The sequence below is a fragment of the Macaca mulatta genome, chromosome 10 (assembly GCF_049350105.2).
Source record: "Macaca mulatta isolate MMU2019108-1 chromosome 10, T2T-MMU8v2.0, whole genome shotgun sequence".
Lineage (NCBI taxonomy): Eukaryota > Metazoa > Chordata > Mammalia > Primates > Cercopithecidae > Macaca > Macaca mulatta.
The window spans coordinates 90,997,431-91,017,485 of NC_133415.1; the positions used below are offsets into that span (position 1 = coordinate 90,997,431).

At 52.9% G+C, this 20,055-nt stretch overlaps 1 protein-coding gene across 7 annotated transcripts in view; it reads right to left on the reverse strand.

The window, feature by feature from the left end:
• The window catches only part of TGM2 (transglutaminase 2), a 38,732-nt gene that overhangs the window by 4,783 nt on the left and 13,894 nt on the right, over nt 1-20,055 (reverse strand). For 5 of the 7 annotated variants that reach the window (XM_077951796.1, XM_015149037.3, XM_077951793.1 and 2 more), the window contains 7 exons: nt 18,974-19,092; nt 16,410-16,538; nt 15,161-15,338; nt 10,544-10,679; nt 9,746-9,849; nt 7,872-8,114; nt 5,356-5,628 (listed from right to left, as the gene is read on the reverse strand). In XM_077951796.1, coding sequence (XP_077807922.1) covers nt 5,356-5,628; nt 7,872-8,114; nt 9,746-9,849; nt 10,544-10,679; nt 15,161-15,338; nt 16,410-16,538; nt 18,974-19,092 — 1,182 coding nt within the window. Of the gene's footprint in view, nt 1-5,355; nt 5,629-7,871; nt 8,115-9,745; nt 9,850-10,543; nt 10,680-15,160; nt 15,339-16,409; nt 16,573-18,929; nt 19,115-20,055 lie in introns of all 7 variants that reach the window. The other 2 variants (XM_077951791.1, XM_077951794.1) reach the window with 2 other exon arrangements.

The window sequence follows — 20,055 nt, forward strand, 5'->3', positions numbered from 1 at the left end:
TGTACCCATTGCACAGATGAAGAATCACCTCTGCCAGTAACTGCTCAGACTGGGAGACTTGCCTCTGGCCCGGTCTGGCCACTCACTGGCTGTGTGAGCCTGGGGAGATGACCTCCCCTCTCTGTTTCCCCTCTGTTTCATCTCTGTTCCCTAGATCTTATCATCTGCTGGGCAGAGGTAAGACCAAAGGTCATCACAGAGCAAAAGCTGCACAGTGATGTGGGGATGAGAAAGAAGCTGGCAGGAACAAACCCACCCACTGCAGTGTGGTTCTTAGCCCCATGTTTCTGAAAAGAACACTGAGGCTGGAGGGCCTTAGTAGTGTAGCATTTTAAGGATTCGTGTACCTTAGCTTTTAAGGAAACAGACTGGGGTCTGTTTGTAGGAGGCAGGGAGGAGCAGTAAATAAATACAAGTAGTTGGGTGTAGTGGCTCGTGCCTGTAATCCCAGCACTTTGGGAGGCTGAGGCAGGAGGATTGCTTGAGCCCAGGAGTTTGAGACCAGCCTGGGCAACATAGTGAGACCCCGTCTCTACAAAAAGTACAAAAATTAGCCAGGCATGGTGGGGTAAGCCTGCAGTTCCAGCTACTTGGGAGGCTGAGGTGGGAGGATGGCTTGGGCCTGGGAGGTTGAGGCTGCAGTGGGTCGTGATTGCATCACTGCACTCCAGCCTGGGCAACAGAGTAAGACCCTGTCTCAAGGGGTAAAAAAAAAAAAAAGAGAGAAAATACAAAGTCACGCATATTCACTTCTGGCCCGATACAGCGATGTGCTGTGGCCTCTGAGTTTCAGGCCTGAGTCTACTGCTAAAGAGAGAGATTGACAAGACTTGGGAGGCCAGAGGCAAATTAGCACCCTCGGAGACTTTCCCCAGGAGGTCACCTGAAGGACGGATTGAGACCGGAGGAGACAGTCACTTTCCCACTGTGGGATTCCAGGTTCAGGCTTTGACTGTGAACACTGGTGGTCCACGTCCCCCTCTTTGGAAAATGCTCCCCTGGCCTACCCACCCCTTTGGCCTTTCATTTCCTGGGTGGATCTGCTCCAACCTCTCATCAGATGACGTGATCTGGGGAAGAAAACCAAAACTTTTGTGCCAAAAAGGACAAAAGAGAGTGAAAATTACTAGGTCAAGACCTGGTGGTGCAGAGTGGAAATTCTAGCTTGCTCCACAGGAAAGAAGGACAACATTATCCTCCGGGAGCTTGGAGGATGTGGCCCAACTGTCAACTATTCTAAGAGGTGGAGGCCAGGGCAGGGCTGGACCTTTGAAAGTCTCCGTCCACAAGCCAGTGGCCATGGCCTTGGTCTTGGGCCAGATGCTGACTGGGAAGAGGAAACCTGTGTGGTCAGTCTCAATCATTCTTTAGACAATTTGCCCTGTTCTAGAAGGTTACTCTGGGGACAGTCACTGAGGCCGCATTGTCTGCATTCCGGTGACCCACCTGAAGGGATGAGGGAGGACAGAACATGAAAGGGTGGAGGCAGGAAGGAGAAGAGAGAGAAGCAGCAGAGAAAGGAGGCGGGGTGCGGGCAACTGGATTCCTTTCAGCTGTCCAGGGCCTGGCTTCCTGTCCACCAGCACATGGAAATTCCCCAGATCTTATCTTCAAAGAATAACAAGCAACTCAACCGCAGTATGGGGGCTTAGAGGGAACCCATCTCAGCTTGAACTTGGCAACTCAACTGCAGTATGGAGGCTTAGAGGGAACCCATCTCAGTTTGAGCTTGGCGTTGGAGGTTCCAACAGGGCACTTGGACCAGCCCCAATTTCCAGCCAGAGGCCAACGCCCAGGACCTTCTGTCCTCCCCTTCCCCTCCCTGAAGGCTATGCTTCCAGTGGGTCCCCGGCAGGAGGGACCCCCTCTGTGGTGAGCACATTCCTGGGAGGATGAGGAAAGCCAGCATGCTTGGCTGGTGCCAGTGCGGAACAATGCTCTCAGTGACCCGATGGTGTCTTAGAGGTGAGGGCTGATGCCACAGAGGCCTGGGAGGGAGTGATTTTGGTGCGTCTGGCCCAGGCCTGGAGTTCACCTCCTGCCACTCATTCCAGGAGAGACACTTTCTCCCCTTGGAGCAGCTCTGAGCACGAGAAGGAGCTGGTGGGTGTGCATTGAAACGATGGGACTGGGTCTCCAATGTCAAGCCCAAGACTTCACCACTGCTCAATATATCTGTGTAACAAAACTGCACTTGGACCTCCTAAATGTGTATATATATATATATACACACACACACACACATACACATACAGAGAGAGAGAAAGAGAGAGAGAAGAGAGAGAGAGAGAGGGGAGAGAGAGAGCGGAGAGAGAGAGAGAGAGAGGGGAGAGAGAGAGAGAGAGGGGAGAGAGAGAGAGAGAGGGAAGAGAGAGAGAGAGGAGAGAGAGAGAGAGAGAGAACAGGGCTGGAAGGGCTCTTAAAAGAGGAACCCAGCTTCCCCTTTGTGCGAATGGAGAACCTGTAGCCTGGGTGGAGGAGAGGAATACCCAGGAGCCCACAGCCAGGCAGCAGGTGGCAGGAACTAGAACTTGGGTGTCCTTGGGTCCTGAACCCCTACACGCCTGTAGAGATGGATCCTGTCCCAGACTCTTGGGGCCTCGATGAGCAGCGAGGGCCAGGTCCTTTCTACACCATCGAGGTGTCAGGGACACAGGAACCCCTGAGCCCAGGGCTGACAGCATTGCCTGGGACAGTAGGTGTTCAGGAAAGGTCCATGAGCTTCTTGCCTCCCCAGACCTCTTAGCACTCGCCCTCAGGGAGGAGTGAGGGCCCTACCACGTGTTGGCGCTGCTGTGCCCTTTCCGGATACCTCCTGAGCACACATCCTCTCCCTCAGTCCTCACGGCTGCGGGCGCATCAGGCAGGCATGTCATCGCCCCATGTAACAGGGGAGCATGACCTAAGACTCAGAGCATGTTCACCGCGCCCAAGGTGGTGCGTTCAGAGGGCAGCAGAGCCGAGATTCAAAGCCAGGTCTTGCTGACCTCAGAAAATGTCTTTCAACAGCCCTAGTGTTGGGGGCGGTCCTGATAGCAAAAGGATCTGCCCTCTGAGGGCCTGGCCCCTGCTGAGGAGTCTGCCAGGGCCTGACAGTGGGTGTGCCCAGGGGGTGCAGCTCCAGGAGTGCCCACGGTGGGCCCAAGATAGAAAAACCAGGAGGCAGCAACTGTCAACGCTGCAGACGCCCCGCCCGCAACACAGACCTGCTTTCTTAGGAGGGTGAAAGCTGTGCCCCAGACGACAGCCCACGGGCGCCAAGGGTCCAGGCACCGTCATAGAGGAGAGGGACGATCACTGGTTTGACAGGCAGGAGTCCGGGGAAAAGAGACGGGGAAACAAACTGTAAACGCAAACCGTGCCCCACCCGGGGGCTCTCCAGCGTCTCCAGGTGTGGCCACACTGAATCCCGGGCACGAGTGCCTATTGTGTGCACACTCTCTTACTCCCAATGGTCCTGCGCTGTCAGATCATAACCCCCAGGAGCCTGATGGGGACGCTAAGGTGCAGGGGGGTGGCCATTTTCTCCGGTGACTCAGCGAGACGCTGCCCAAAGACGATGTCCTACTTGATTCCGCTGCCCCTTGGTGGATGGCTAATGTCTCACCCAGCAGCTCCCAGGTTCTCTCCCAGCCTGGAGACCCCTCTGCCCTCCTCACGCCTGCTGGGCTCCAAACGGTAGAAAGTGGGATGGGGCTGCTGGGTGGTGGGGGGGCTGTCGGTGGAGCCCTGGGCTTGATTCCTGGCCCCGCACTGCCTCGCTAAGTGACCTGAGTGGTCAGGGCTCCTCTGAGGGCCTCAGGCTTATTTTTAGGAAGATAACCAGGCACAGTGACAGAGCCACACAGTGAAAGGGACCCAGGGGACAACCACTGTGCAGGCCTCTGTGCGGGAAACCTGGTGACAAAGTCTTGGCTCAGGGCTGGGTTGGGTGGTCTAATGACACCATTTCACAGCGAAGGGGATCTACCTAAAAAGGCAACTAGGCGGCTGGGTGCGGTGGCTCAAGCTGTAATCCCAGCACTTTGGGAGGCCGAGACGGGCGGATCACGAGGTCAGGAGATTGAGACCATCCTGGCTAACACGGTGAAACCCCGTCTCTACTAAAAAAATACAAAAAACTAGCTGGGCGAGGTGGCGGGTGCCTGTAGTCCCAGCTACTTGGGAGGCTGAGGCAGGAGAATGGCATAAATCTGGGAGGCGAAGCTTGCAGTGAGCTGAGATCCGGCCACTGCACTCCAGCCTGGGCGACAGAGCGAGACTCCGTCTCAAAAAAAAAAAAAAAGGCAACTAGGCTGGTGCTGGGGACACTGAAGAGGGACGATCAGGTCCCGGAAGAAAGCACTTCTCCCTGCAGAGGCCTGGACGCTCCCACCTTTGGCTTGCCGATCTGCTCTGTCCAATAGAGCAGCTTCTGGCCACACGTAGCTAGCTAACTTTCAACACAATTAAAACTTTAGTTTTGGCCAGGTGCAGTGGCTCATGACTATAATCCCAGCACTTTGGGAGGCTGAGACAGGTAGATCACTTGAGGCCAGGAGTCTGAGACCAGCCTGACCAACATGGTGAAACCCCATCTCTACTAACAGTACAACAACTAGCTGGGCATGGTGGTGCGCACCTGTAACCCCAGCTACTTGGGAGGCTGAGATTGCAGTGAGCTGAGATTGTGTCACTGCACTTCAGCCTGGGCAACAGAGCAAAACTCCATCTCGAAAAAAATAAAAAACAAGCAAACAAACAAACAAAACAACTTAAGTTCTGCAGTTGCATCAGCCACCTTTCAAGCTCTTAGCAGCCATGTGGAGCCGGTGGCCGCCATGCTGGACAGGCGGTGCAGACTCAGCGCATCTCCATCACTGTGGAAAGTGCACCGGGCACTTTCCAAGGTGCTGGGCTACAGCCTTTTCTCTGAGGCCGAGAGCAACCAGAGGCACAGGAGAGGTTCTCGAAGGGCCCGTGGGGAGAGGCTGCTGAGGCATGAGGGGCTGGAGACAGTGGAATTCACTGGGAGAGGGCAGCAGGGGTCACACGAAGTTGAGGTGAAACCAAACAGTATAACTGCTGAGAGGACAGGTTCACTCCCCAACTGTGTGACCTTAAGAAAATTACTTAACCTCTCTGTGCCTCCATCTCCTTATCTGGAAAATGGAGCCATGATAGAATCCACCCCTCACTCTTGCTGTAAGAATTAAGTGGGTTGATATGTATAAAGTGCTTAGGACAGGGCCTGCCCCAGAGTAAGTGCCACGTAAGTGTCTGTGGGGTGAAATCACACATGCTAAGCGGTTAGGTCACTACCTAGCACATTGTCAGTTGGCAGTCAACAAATGCTCCAGGAACACAGGCCCTTACCAGAGAAAGGCTCCAGGTTGAGGTTGAGCAGGTGCTTGGTGCCACACTCGGGCCCCAAGATCCCATTGTAGCTGACGGTGCGGGCACAGAGCAGGAGGCGGCAGACGTACTCCTCGGCAGTGTTGTTGGTTATGTGGGCAAAGACGTCAAAGTCACTGCCCATGTTCATGCTCTGGCCCACACGGATCCGCATGGCCATCCCTGTCTCCTCCTTCTCGGCCAGTTTGTTCAGGTGGTTGGCCCTTGTGAAGGCCTCCCTCTCCTCTGAGGACCCTGTAGGGGTTGGGAAGAGAGCCTCAATCACAGCGAGAATAGATCATAGGAAGGGGGCTGGGACGGGGTGAGCTGGCTTCACAGAGCCCTGATGACTCAAGGCAGCCCTGAAGGAACCCCTTCTTTACATGTCTGAGCCAGGAGGAGGACACAGTATTTCATTTATTTTCCACTAGTGAACTCTTATACACCCTCAAGACCCAGCCCCAAATGACACCTCCTCCAGGAAGCCCTCTCTGACCACTCCTTCCCCGGTGTCGTTTTCTGTTTCAAACTTACCCTCTTGAGCTGCTCGAGGGCTAATCCTTTTACTTATCCTTATGTCATATCCAGTGCCTACAACAGTGCTTGGTGCATGCTAGGCATGAATACAGTGCAATCTTTCTTACCTTCAAGCATTTGCACAGGGATTACTTCTACCTGAAATCCTTTCCCTCCCTGTCTCTGATTGCTCCCTTCCTTATATTCCATTTACCTCTCTCCTATGCTCCTTTGATTTTTTTCTCCCAGTGCTGTTGGGTGCATCTCTATTTCTTCTATCAAACCACCAGCTCTAGACCTTTCAGGGGATGGGGAGAGCATCATTTCATTCCGTGTTATCCCTTTCAGCTAGAGTATGGCTACGTGCCCCTGGAAAGCCAGCGGGGGTCAGGCCCAGGCAGGAACTATGGTTTCTTAGTCCCCTCTGTGGGCCCTGCTGTGCTTAGTAGTTGCTTAGAAATTATATATTATATTGAATTGGCTGTTGGATGTGCTCGAATCCAATTTTTAAAAATAAACCAAGTCCTTTCCCCCGCAACTGATCGAGCATCAGTAGCAGAAAGATGCCTCATCCTCATGTCTGATTGAACTCGTGACATTATTTTTAAGTTTATCTTGGCCCGTTTCTCTTCCTATCCACCTTCATGTTCATTTTCCCATCTGTATGTCAAATACTGCAAAAATAAACACTGCAAAATTTGAGGAACCTGTCCTCCGTGGCCCCTCTGGACTTTCAAGCCCCGCTAACACAAGTACATTGCAATTAAAACGTGTGGAATTGCTCATCTATGGTTACAGGTCCCACTGCTGAGAAATACTGATTTTTTTTTTTTTTTTTGAGGCGGAGTCTTGCTCTGTCGCCCAGGCTGGAGTGCAGTGGCCCGATCTCGGCTCACTGCAAGCCCCGCCTCCCGGGTTCACGTCATTCTCCTGCCTCAGCTTTCCAAGAAGCTGGGACTACAGGCGCCCGCCACCACACCTGGCTAATTTTTTTGTATTTTTAGTAGAGACGGGGTTTCACCGTGTTAGTCAGGATGGTCTCGACCTCCTGACCTCATGATCCGCTCACCTCAGCCTCCCAAAGTGCTGGGATTACAGGCATGAGTCACCACCCCTGGCCGATAAATCCCCTTGTTAATAAGCAACATAATAGCACAGCCATTATTCATTTTTCTAAGATGCATCCTTCTCCTCTATAATATTTATCCTCTGAAGTTTTATTGAGAGTCAAATCAACCAGCCAGGCCTGGCAGCTCAGTCTGTAATCCCAGCACTTTGGGAGGCTGAGGCAGACAGATCACTTGAACCCAGGAGTTTGAGACCAGCCTGAGCAACTTATTGAGACCCTGTCTCTACAAAAAATACAAACAAACAAACAAATCAGCCAAGCATGGTGGTGCGCACATGTAGTCTCAGCTACTTGGGAGGTTGAGGTGTGAGGATCGCATGAGCCCTGGAGGCAGAGGTTGCAGTAAGTGGAGATCATGCCACGACTCCAGCCCAGGTGACACAGTGAGACCCTGTCAGGAAAGAAAGAAGGAAAGAGAGAGAGAGAGGGAGGGAGGGAGGGAGGGAGGGAGGGAGGGAGGAAGGAAGGAAGGAAGGAAGGAAGGAAGGAAGGAAGGAAGGAAGGAAGGAAGGAAGGAGGGAAGGAGGGAGGGAGGGAGGGAGGGAGGGAGGGAGGGAAGGAAAGAAGGAAGGAAGGAGAAAAAAGAAAAAAGAGTCAAACCAATTTTAAAAAAGTGTCTTAATAACTGAATTGAGCCCTTTTGTGGAAAAAACTCTTTTCCGAAACGAATAATCCTCTACCACTGTCGTTCAACATGTTTGCTCCTGTTTCTAAGGAATTGCTTAAGATGGAGTATAGCCTACGGGGCCATTGCTATACGTAGGCTACCAATTAAAACACACACCAGCCTGCTGGGCTGGGAAAACCAGATGCTTATCTTCAAGGCCATGTTAAAGACTCTGAGGGCACATACCCTCTGGGTATTTGTAGGTGTGGGTGATATCCTCCCGCTCGTCTCGGCCCACACTCTTAGTGCTGATCTTCAGCCCAACGGTCAGGGAACGGTTGATGGATTTGCTCACGGACCCGTCGTCTTGCTGGATCCAGTCTACCACGTCGGCATTGACCTCCGCAAAGACAAAGGGCGCATCGTACTTGGTGCTCAGGTCGCCCTCCTTGATGGCACGAACTGGAACTGGGCCACAGCAGTACGTCCCTGGCAGGGGTAGAAAGGGGAAGGGATGGGCCTGGGTAAAGTTTGGGAGGTATCCTCTAAAACCCTCTACAATTCAACCACATGTAGCCAAAAGCCTCAGGACCACGCAGCCCTCTGACGGAAGGACTCCACTTCTAGGAGGGCACCACAGGGCGAGGGTTCAGAACAGGGGCTCTGGAGCACGGCTTTTAAGGTTCAAATCCCAGCTCAGCCTCTTATTAGCTGGGTGACTTTGGGCCAGTCACTAACTTCTCGAAGCGGCAGTTTCATGTGGAGATAAGATCTGGGCCCACCTAACGAGCATTCATGAATTATAGATGTAAAACTCATAGCCTATACTAAATGCTATGCAAGTATTTGATAAATAAAATGGAAATGTATCCCAGACATCCTAAGGAAATTACGGAGCCAAGGGCAGGCAACATGTTAGCAAGGAGGACATCTGTCTCGTTTCCTGCTTGTACTAAGAGTGGAGCTCAGTGCCCCGCATGGGGCCGGTCCCAGGGCGTGTGTGTTCTCCAAGTGAATACGGGTGCCTGATGTTTATGTCAGTGTGGTTGATAACCACCCCACACTGTCCGCAGACTTCCAGTGCTGAGGACTAGAGGCTGGATAGATACAGTCTAGCACGGCCATGTGATGGGCGACGGTCACATTAAATAAAAATTCAAATCACAGAAAACTATCCGCTGGAGAAATGCTAATGCTTTATTCAGAAGTGGACAGAGCTGGGGAAAAATGCTCCAAGTTTAAGCCGCTGGAGGTCTTCAACTAGAGCCCACGGATCCACCAAGGCACTACCCACAGAATTCAGGGGTCTATGAACTCTATGATGGGGAAAAAAGGGTATCTTTGTTTTCACTATAGGACTTCCTTCAATGGCAAAAGCAGGAAACAACCGTAACAGCCTGAGGAGCACTTAGGACTTGTCACTCATAAGAACCACAGGTGTGGTCATTGCAACCTTACAGCTGTCACAGATGGCAGGAAATTAATTTATGCTCATAAATTATCTCTACAACTATATTATGGAACTTACTGACTCTACTGCTAGATCTTGTTCTATAAAGAAGCATGTTATTATATCATAAATTTGGTTTTTAAAACTTGTGATAACTGTATTTTAATGTAATTGGTTTTCTTTGTAACGCTATGTATTATATTTTATGCATTTAAAAATATTGCTAGAAAGTGTCCATATGCATCACAAAATTTTGCCTTAGTGTACGCTCTCTTTCAGACACACAGGTACTATATATATGTGTGTGTGTTTATATATGTATGTATATAAACACACACGTATACACCCGCATACAAATATACAATTTGAAATCAGGGGAAGCTTGTGTGAATGTTAATGCTGCTTATTTTAGTGGGAGGGGACAAAGATGCTATTTGATTTTTTTCTTCGTGCTTCTCTGTATTTCCTGCTTTCCGCGATGCATATGAATTACTTTTGAGATTATCAAGAAGTGTGTTATTAAGATGTAAGTGAGGTCCCCCAACCTTGTGTGGACCCATCAGTGGTCTCCGGGTGAGCTCCTAGCTCTGCCGCCCTCCAGCTGAGTCACTTTAACTCTCCAAGCCTCAGCTTCCCCATCTGTTTGACGCGACAGTGCCCGCCCACGCACCTTCGCTCTTCTCCTGGGGCGTTGGGTCCAGGGCCTGCCAGCCCTCGTACCCCGGCTGCAGGTCCGGCCTGGTCATCCATGACTCCACCCAGCAGTGGAAGTTCCTGGGGGGATGGGGGGAGGTGGGAACGAAGCAGAACCTGAGTAACATTCATCGCCACCTCCCACGGGCAGACCACCCATTCACGTCCCCAGAAGCACACTCACCTCGTCCCAAACTGAGCCCAGCACGTTTTCCCACTGCCCTGTACTTCCTCCCACAGGGGCCCATCTCACAGCACCCTCTCTAGCCAGACGCCCACTCCTACACCTCAGAGCCCTTCTCAGCGCCTCTCCCCTCCTTGCCCCTCTCAGTTGCCCTTTTGACCTCCTAATTTCTTGACTCTGTCCCTTCTCTTCTGTCCATTCAGGGCTTATCACTCCCCACCTGGGCCATGCCCCAGCCCCCTGCCCATCTCTTCCCCTCTATCCCTCCTGGCAGCTGTCAGCCCCACCCTCTGCCACTCTGAAGCCTTGAGTGACAACCTGTTGCTTTCGGAATCAAGCCTGGCCTCCCTAATGTGGCATTCCAGACTCCCGACAACATTTGCTGCATGATTCTCCCTGAGGCCCCATCGTGTATGTGGTTGCCTTTCCCTGTAGGCCTTGGCTCCTGCTGTCCTTCCCCAAGCCTGCTCAAATACTGCTCGACTTCTAAAGTCCAATTCAAATGTGACCTCCTCCAAGAAGCCCTCCCAGGTTTCCTCTCCACGGGGCCCTTCCTACTGGGCTCCGATCCCACCCTGGCCCCCACCTCACCAGATCATCTCGCTCTTGTCACCCTGGATCTCCCCAAACTCATTGCGGAAGTACTCGATGAGAAGGTTGCTGTTCTGGTCATGGGCTGAGTTGTAGTTGGTCACGACGCGGGTGGGGATGCCCAGGCACCTCAGCACTGTTGGAGAGGAGCAGAAAGCGGGCTGAGGGGACAGGCTGGCCCTGCAGACATCCGCCCTGCTCTGGGCCTCCACCTGCCCATCTGCATTCCAGGGAACACTGTACCTGCTGTCCGAGTGGTGAGAACATGAGCCAGCCCTTCTTGTCTGGACAATGGCACCCACCTCTCTGGTCGCCCATGTCCATTCTATGTCCCTCACATCACAGTTGCCAGGAGACTCTAAAATACAAACCTGGGCCGGGCGTGGTGGCTCACGCCTATAATCCCAGCACTTTGGGAGGCGGAGGCGGGCCTGGGGTCAGGAGTTCGAGACCAGCCTGGCCAACATGGTGAAACCCCATCTCTACTAAAAATACAAAAATTAGCTGGGCGTGGTGGTGCGTGCCTGTAACCCCAGCTACTCAGGAGGAGGCTGAGGCAGGAGAATTGCTTGAACCTGGGAGGCGGAGGTTGCGGTGAGCCGAGACTGCACCACTGCACTCCAGCCTGGGCGACAGAGCGAGACTCCATCTCAAAATAAAATAAAATACAAATCTGATGTCAACACTCCTCTGATCGATTGTTCATGGCTCCCCATGGCCCTTGAGGTCAAGGCCAGAGCCCTAGCCACGGCCCTTGGCCCTGCAGGGTCTGGCCCCTGACACCCTCCTCGCACACTGTGCTCCACCACACTGGCCTCCAGCATGCTGTGCCTCCGCCAGCTTCAGGGCATTGGTGTTTGCCATTCCCTCTGCCTGGAAGGCTGCCTGCCAGCTTCAGGTTGCCTGATCATTTGCATTCATAGCACGGCTGGAGATGCGTCATCCTTTCCAGTGTACTGGCATGTGAGGGATTCTTTAATTAGCCCTCCAAGGACGGTGAGGGATCTGTCTTAAGTTAGATCCTGGAGCCCAGCACAGGCCTGTCATTGACTATTTTGTCAAACGGGATGAAGGAGTGGAGGAAGGAGAGAGGAGAGGAAAGAGGGAGGGAGGGAAGGAGTGATTGAATGACTGACTCTCCCCAAGATAGGGTCTTAAAGACTCAAACAGCAGAACAGGCAGAGAAGGGGACAGAGGTCGGGAGACCCAGCTGCTTCCAGCTGTGTGACCTGGGACCAGTCCTTCACCTCTCTGGGCCTTGGTTCCATCTCTGTGTGTATTAGTGATGCCACTGGGGACTCATCATCACTCCCAATGTACGAGAACACGGATGCATGTGGCCCTATAAGCAGGTCGCAGCACAGGCCAGGGTCCTCAGACTTGTCAGGAGGGAGGGCCCTGCATTCCTGCCAAGGCCCTGTTTGCTGGGAAAGGGGCTGATGTTGCAATGACATGTTAAACAGAGACAGGACATTGACTAATCTGCAAGCTGAGCTCAGCTCGGAGAGGCGAGGAGCACAGGGGAGGGAGTAAAACCCCAGCGTGGATCTCACCTACACGGCCCGCTGGGTGCTCCTGGCAGACGGAATTATGGGTGCTTTTACTCTCTCATTTTAAAAATGTGCTTTTTAAGTGTCTTGTAAAAGTAACAGATTCACAGAAAAAGTATCTTAAAAATGAAGAGAAACAAGATGATGTAATAATGTAATCTGTGGGACTTTTGTTTTACTTCTAGCTTTGATTGAAGTTGAGTCTGGGAGAGGGGGAGAAGTGATGTGACTTTTGCCCTGGGGCCACCATCGATGGGCCAGGGTAAGAGCTTACCAGTTGGCCCTGGATTCCTGCCAGGAGACTTGTAGGAGCTGGGAGGAAGGAGGAAGGAACAGCTATGACCTCCCCCTCTTGCCTGGTTTCTGTCCCCGTGAGGCCTGGGCAGAGCTCAGCCCTAAGGCTGCCCTAAGGCTGCCCTCAGCGAAGGCTGGTGTCCTAACCGCAGCTCTTATCCCACCATGCAACGGGCCTGAGTACACACCGGAGGACGGGGGAGGCCTGTCTCTGCTGTCCAGGGAGCCAAGCGCCACTCTTCCCCCAGGGATAGTGTCCTGGCCTCCCAGGACACGGTCTAACAGGAGGCTGCCCCAGCACTGTGCACACCTGGATCAGAGCCTGACCCTGCCGCTCACCAGCTGTGTGACCTTGGGCAAGCCCCTGCCCTCTCTGAGCCTCCATTTCCTCCTCAGTAAGAGAAGTGAATAATAGCAGCTTGTGGGGATTTGCGGTGATTCAGAGAGAGGCCGCAGGTGTGGGCAGAGCCTCATCTGCTCATTCCCAGAGCAAGCACTGAGGGGGTGCCTGGGAACAGCACAGTGCGTCACGGTGCCCGTTATGGCAAACGTCGTCCATCAGTGCTGGCTGATTCATTGACATCGAGGAAGTGCAGCGAGGGATCCGGCTGAGAAAGCTGGAACCCCAGGCTCCCCTGGAAATCCCCAAACCCAAGGCTAACCAGAGCCAGAGACTGTGCGGAGTGATCTCGCCCTGGTATGAAGAGCTTCCTATGAATGAGATCAGTCACTACTGTCTCCACTTTACAGATGAGGAAACTGAGGCTTGGAGGCATCAATTCTCTTGCCCAAGTCCACCCAGGGGTTAGAGGCAGAGGTGGATTCAAACCCTGGCGGTCCAGCTCCAGAGTTCACGGGCCAATTCACCACTGGTTCTTCATACGAACTCTACGGCCACGGTGGTCAGACAGCCCTTTTCTTGGCCAAGTTTTCCCTGGCTCCATCCTACACAGCCTGGGAAGAGGCTGCAGGGACCGGAACACAGCCCTGCAGTGGGCAGCGGAGGGCAGGATCTGCTGCTAAACGTTCAGGCGGCCATAGCCCAGGGTGACCAGGGTGACCAGGGTTTCTGCGGGTGAGCCTGGGGACCCAGGCCTTGGATTGTGGGTTTTCTCCAGGAAAACCCATGGGCTTCTTTGAAAAGATGTGTTTTAGGGCTCTCAGAGGGAAGTGTCTCGGATGAGGGAGTTTCCACAAGAAAAAGGAACTTAGAGGTCACGGGGAACAGGCAGTCCCAGGCAGAGAGGCAGGGGTCAGAAGGCAAGGGCAGCCGGGCTGAGAACCTAGGTTAGGCTGCCCTGACCCAGCCTCTGGTGTGGAGGATGTGCTGGGGGCCTCCCAGGGACCCTTTCCAGGGCCTTAGCACTGGTTTTGGAATCAGAAAAGCTGGGAAGCCTAGACCAGCCTTTTAGTTTGAGCCTGGTAATAATGATAGTCATGACAATAAATATCATCACAAAAGTATTTTCTATCATGCGCCCAAGATCATTTTAAGCACTTCCCACATTCATTTATTTATTTAGAGATGGGGTCTCGCTCTGTCACCCAGGCTGGAGTACAGTGGTGCAATCATGACACACTGCAGCCTTGACCTCCTGGGCTCAAGTGATCCCCCTGCCTCAGCCTTCCAAATAGCTAAGACTACAGGTGCACCACTACCACGCTCAGCTACCTCACACATATTAACTCATTTAATCCTCACAACCATCCCAGGATAAAGACACTACTGTCACGCCCATTTTACACACAATGGAACTGTGGTTCAGAGGAGTTAAGTGATTTACCTAAGGACACACAGCTGGTAGGAAGCAGAGCTAGGATTTGAACCCCAGGCCTTGACTCCAGAATCTGTGCTCTTTTTTTTTTTTTTTTTTTGAGAGAGAGGATCTTGCTCTGTTGCCCAGGCTGGAGTGCAATGGCACAATCATAGCTCATTTCAGCCAACCTCCTGGGCTCAAGTGATCCTCCTGCCTCAGCCTCCTGAGTAGCCAAGACTACAGGCACACACAACCATGCCTGCTAATTTTTATTTGTTTTATTTTTTTTGTAGAGACAAGGTCTCACTACATTGCCCAGGCTGGTCTCAAACTCCTGGCCTCAAGCGATCCTCCTGTCTCGAGTCCACATTCTTAGCCAGTGTGTGATGCTAACCCATTTTCATAAGCACCGTGATTAGCCTGGCAACAACCATCAATATTTTCTGGCCTTAAATTTTTAAGATTTTTGTTTTAAATTTTTTTTACTTTTTTGGTTTTAAATTGCTTGCTATTCCCCCTTGACATTTAGAACATGCTTTGTTTCTTGACACTGATGTTACTGTTAGGATCCAGTTATTACTGGCTAATATTTGCTGAGAGCAACACTGGGCCAGGTTCTGTGCTGAGCAGCTTCATGTCACACCCACTCTAGGAGGAAGGTCTTGATGTTGTCCCCATTTTCCAGATGAGGAAACTGAGGTTCAGAAAGAAGTCATTTGCTCAAGGTCACAGAGCAAGTGGTGGGAGGGTGGGGGTTTTTAACTCAGGTGTGCTTGGCTCCAGTGCCCAAGTTCTCAGCCCCGAGCCCGTGCAGTCTCCCAAATAATAGCCCTTGATCCTGACCACCACCGGAGGAATGGCTATTGGATAAAGGACCGGAGAGGGTGGTCACAGGCTCTAGGCCACATAGCACATTGAGAGTGTTGGTGGCAGGGGCAGGGATGTCCTGATTCCTACTCTGGTGCTCTTTGTGCTCCTCCCGGGGCTCAGGACCCACATCCCAGCAAGCAGCTCACCTGTGCAGGCCACGGCGGCAAAGACCCAGCACTGGCCGTACTTGACGCGCTGGCAGCCGTGGTTCTTCCAGCGCCGCAGGATGTCCACGCTGCCGATCCAGGACATGGGACTGACACCGTCCCCGTAGTTGTTGTCCCAGCGTCCCAGCAGCACACCCTGGTCATCGTTGCAGTTGACCTGCAACCAGTAGGGCAGCACGGGGACTGAACCTGGGATGGGGTGACAGCTGTGCCGCCTGGGTGAGCGTGAGCGCAGCAGGCGTGGGGTGAAAGGCGGGGAGGGGAGCTCCACGGTGAGGAAAGAGCAGGGGCAAAGGGGCCATGGTGTGACAGACTGCGGTGTGTGGCAGAGGGTGGGGGCTGGAGCCGGGGACAGGAGGGAGATGGGGAAGAAGGAGGTGGGGCAGGGTCAAGGTCTTGAACGCCATGCTGGGGATGTGACTCTGTCCTGTGAAGAACACAGGATTGCTCGGGAAGTGACATGGCGTGATCTCAGTTTTACAAAGACCTGCTTGGGTCTCCCACCCCAGATTGTGTCGTTCGCCCTGAACTCCCATTACCTCAAGAATAAAATCAGCCTCCTGACCGCGATCCACGAGGCCCTTCTGGTCTCACCCCTGCCCACCTCTGCAGCTTCCTCTGCACCCACAGGCCCTGCTCACTCCACTCCGGGCACACTGGCCTCCCTTCCTTCCTCAAACCTGCCAAAGTCGCTCCCTTCTCAGGGCCTTTTCACAGCTGTACCCTCTGCCTGGAATGCCCTTCTCCTGGGTACCACCTTAGGGAGCCTCTCAGCCCCTCCCGGAGCCTGGCCCTGCGGTCCAGCATTGTCACACCTCGGGTTCCTTCAGAGCGTGCACCGTCATTTATGACTGCCTGCTCGTTCATACGGTATTTTGGTTAGTGTCTGTCTCCTCTCCCCTACCCTCTATAACACAGGCTCCATAAAGTTAGAGATCACACGGGACTTGTACACAGCTGTATCCCCAGTGCCTAGGACACAAGTGGTACTTGATAAACATCCGCTGAAGAACTGAATAAATTAATTGCTCTGGGGGATCTCACAGCATCAGCCTCATCTGTGTAAATCATATCTTTCCAATGTAAGGTCTCTTCCTCGAGACTTACCCATCTCCTAGGTCCCCCCACCGCGCCCAGCACAGTGAATGGCCTGTGTCTCCACTGCGAGGGAGGGGCCTGCGGGAGCCCCCTGTGGGCCCCACCCTGGAAGGCCCTGCCACTCACTCACCATGCCGCTCACCACCCGACCCACGTAGACGGGGCTGCTGCGGCGGGAGCAGTCACGGCCGGCGTTCTTCAGGAACTTGGGGTTGACATCTAGAAGGATCAGGCAGATGTCTAGGATCCCATCTTCAAACTGTGTCAGAGGAAACAAGAGAAGAAGGAGGAAGCTAGGAAGGCACTTCCTTCAGGAAGCCTGCCTTGAAGCCTCCACTGTTTCCTGCTCTGTCCCACACAGCAGACTGCGAGGCTCCAGCTGAGTCTGCCAGATCCCTCTGGTGGCAGCTTCTCTTGGCCCAGGAGGGAATGGAGTGGGACAATGACTGGGTGAGCCATGAGTGTGTGACAAAGGGGGTGACAATCTTCATCCAGGACCTGGTTGAGGGGACCTGGGAATCTGGAGCAGGAGCCCATGGAGTGGGCAGCCCAGTGTCCCTGGGGCTCCCCCTCAGGGTCACCCTGGGCCCTGTCACTGTCCCTTTCTCCTCTTGCTCAGCCAAATCTCCCACTTCCCCAAGGCGTGGCCCACCCTGCAGAGCTGATGTCAGCCCCTCGTCCCCCTCCGACCCAGCCCACACACACTGCTCTGATGGGAACTGAGACAGATTCTAAATACAGAAAGCCAGTCCCATCACTCTTCTGTTTCAACCGTATCCACAGTAAAACCCAGACTTCCCCGTGCAACCCACAACGCCCTTCACAATCTGCCCCCATCCCCTCTTTGACTTCATCTCTCACCACTCACACCCATACTCACTCTGCCCAGGCTCGCTGTCCCAGGGCCCTTGCACGTGCTATTTCTCTGCTCAGAATGCGCTTCCTGCTGCTCTCTGCAGGGCTCACACCATCTCAGCCTTGCCATTCAAATGTCATCTTTCTCAAAAGCAGGACCCCTTCTTGCCACCTTCCATTGGACCATCCACCTGCGGGGCCCTTCTGTCTGCTCTCTTCCCCCCACCTCTGTGGTCCTTTCCTGGGCCGGATCTCCCTCCAAGCTGCACAATAGCCTTCCATGGCGTGAACCCTCTGTGGCTCCCTATTGCCATCAGCCTGATGTTCAGGGCTGTTCCACAACCTGGACACTGCTGGCTTCTCCCACCTCATCTCTTGGGGCTCCTTCACACACAAGGTATGCCCCAAGCTACAACGTACGTCTCAGGCGTGACGTAAACTTTCCAACCTCTGAGCTTTCACATGCATAGTTCCCTTGGCCTAGGATATCGTGCACACACCTCCTTGCGTGGCAAACTCCTATTTGTTCTTCAAAGCCCAGCTCAAATATTCCCTACTTCAAGAAGTCCCCCCGATCCCCATAGGCTGTTATTCCTTCCTTCCTCTAAGTCTCATCTTCCTGGACTGTGATCCCCTTCAGAAGCTTTGCAAGGGCTATGTCCCATAGCCCAGCACAAGCCCGGATACAAAACAGGACCCTGGGAAATAAAGGAAGAAATTGACTTTGTTCTCCTTCTCAGGAGAGAATAAAAAGCCATGAAAAATCAGAGCCAATTCATTTTCTGATGTATTTTATGCATCACGGTCATACCCCCATTTCATTTCTATCCCACAGCAGGCTATGGGGTTGCTGGGCAGACAGTTTTGCAATTATCATGACAATATTCAGATGAGAAAACTTTGGTCAGAGCCTGAGACCATACAGGGAAGATTTCCCTATGGTTTCAGGGTAGGACCCTCTAGGCCTGAACATTGAACCCTGCCCCAGAGGCTGCTGGGGGAAGCCTCAGGGTGAACCCCACCCCAGGAGGCCAATACCTCCTAACACACCAGGAGGTTGAGTGGCCAGGGGTGCAATAGTTCTTGCTTTGTGAGTTTTCCCAGCAGTCTCAAGAATTTTTACAGGTGGATGGATGATAAATGAAATTTATCATCACTGGTTTAGAGAACCAGCCCAGGCTGGCCGGCTGGAGAGTGAGAAACCACATGAAACAGATGAGCCATCGGCTGAGGCCAGCCAAGCCCAGCCTAGACAGCCATGCACGGCTGACCCATAGACTTGTAACAAATAATAAGTGATGGTTGTTTTTAGTCCCTAAATTTCAGGCTTGTTTGTTCGCAAAGTACGGTTACTAGACAAGCAGCATCAGCATCACCTGGGAACTTGTTTGAAGAGCAAATTCTCACCCCCTAGTATTTTAACACCGTCTTTCAGTGATCCTGAGAACCACTGATCTGGGTGAGGGTTTAAAGCCCCTTCTTAGCACATGCCTAGCACACAGCGAGTGCCCTCTAAGTACTGCCTATTATTTAAATACATGAGCTTTACTGTTCCCTCTTCCCCCCTCCCGGGATACCAACCAACTTCACAGCTCCCAAAGGCTCTCCTAGTTCTTTCCCCACCTTGAATCCAGGGCCACCACCTTTGCTGTGTGACCTCAGGCCAGCCTTGGCCCTCTCTGAACCTTCAGCTGTTTCAGGGCCTTTGCATCCATGACAGCATGAAGTGGGTGACTCTGTGACTCACTCCCACCTATGCAGCTTTGGCTGCCCCCAGACACAGGGTCAGGCACACAGAAGGGCCTGAGATGGTTGGGAGAAACAAGGTGTTGCCCTTACCTGCCCAAAATTCCAAGGTATGCTCTTGATGAACTTGGCCGAGCCCTGGTAGATAAAGCCCTGCTGGGTGAGGACGTACTCCCGCCGCTCCTCTTCCGAGTCCAGGTACACAGCGTCCGCTGCAGGCAGGAAGAAAGGGACCTCAGCTCTGGGTCTGCAGAGGCCCCAGGGTCCCCGCAAATCTGGCAGTCAAGGGTGCCACCTCCCTAGGCCAAGCCAGTGTCTCAGAGATCCATCCTTCTTTTAATTAGAGAAAGTCACCATTAAGGAATAATCCCACATCAGTGAGATAAGGTGTTATCGGTTAGTGACAACAAAGGCTGCCATTTCTCCAACACTCACCACGTGCCGGGACCTGTGATAAATGTCTGGCCTGTGTTAATAAATTTAATCTCCAGAACAGCCTTATGAGGAACGGACCCTTGAAAGCCCCATTTTAAAGATGGGAAAACCAAGGCTCAGGAATATTTTATAGCTAGGAAAATTGAGACTAAAGACAGAGGAGCACTGGACCAGGAGTTAGGAAACTCCTGAGCCTCATTTGCTGTGTGACCCTGGGTAGGCTACTTTGCCTTCTCTGCCCACCTTAACATCTCACTGTGCCAGCCCAAAATGCAGATCTGAAAGGTGCTTTGGAAACGAAAGCCCTGAGGTAGCATGAGGGAGGCGCATGATTCAAGGGAGAGAGAGCTCAGTAGCAGAGGGGAAGGCCAAGAAAGGATTCCTGCAGCTCAGGAGAGGTGGGGTCCTGTCCAGCTTGAGGGAGTCACAGAGGGCTCCCTGGAGGAGGTGGCATCTGAATGCTGTCTTGAAAAATGATTAAGGTTTAGAGAGTTGGAACCTGGAGGGTGGCATTCTAAGCAGAGGACCAGAAAGAACAAAGTTTTGGCTGCTGGAAAATGCAGGGCATTTAGTTGTCTGTGGCCAGTGAGGGGAGAAGAGGGGGCTGAGGAAGTTGGGACCAGATGGTAGGAGGCCAAAGATCAGGCGGGCTTTACTGACTCCACTTCACTGGTGAAGAAACTGAGGCCAAGAAAAGGGCAATCTGGAGCCGCATTATGACTTTGGTGAGCCGCAGGCAG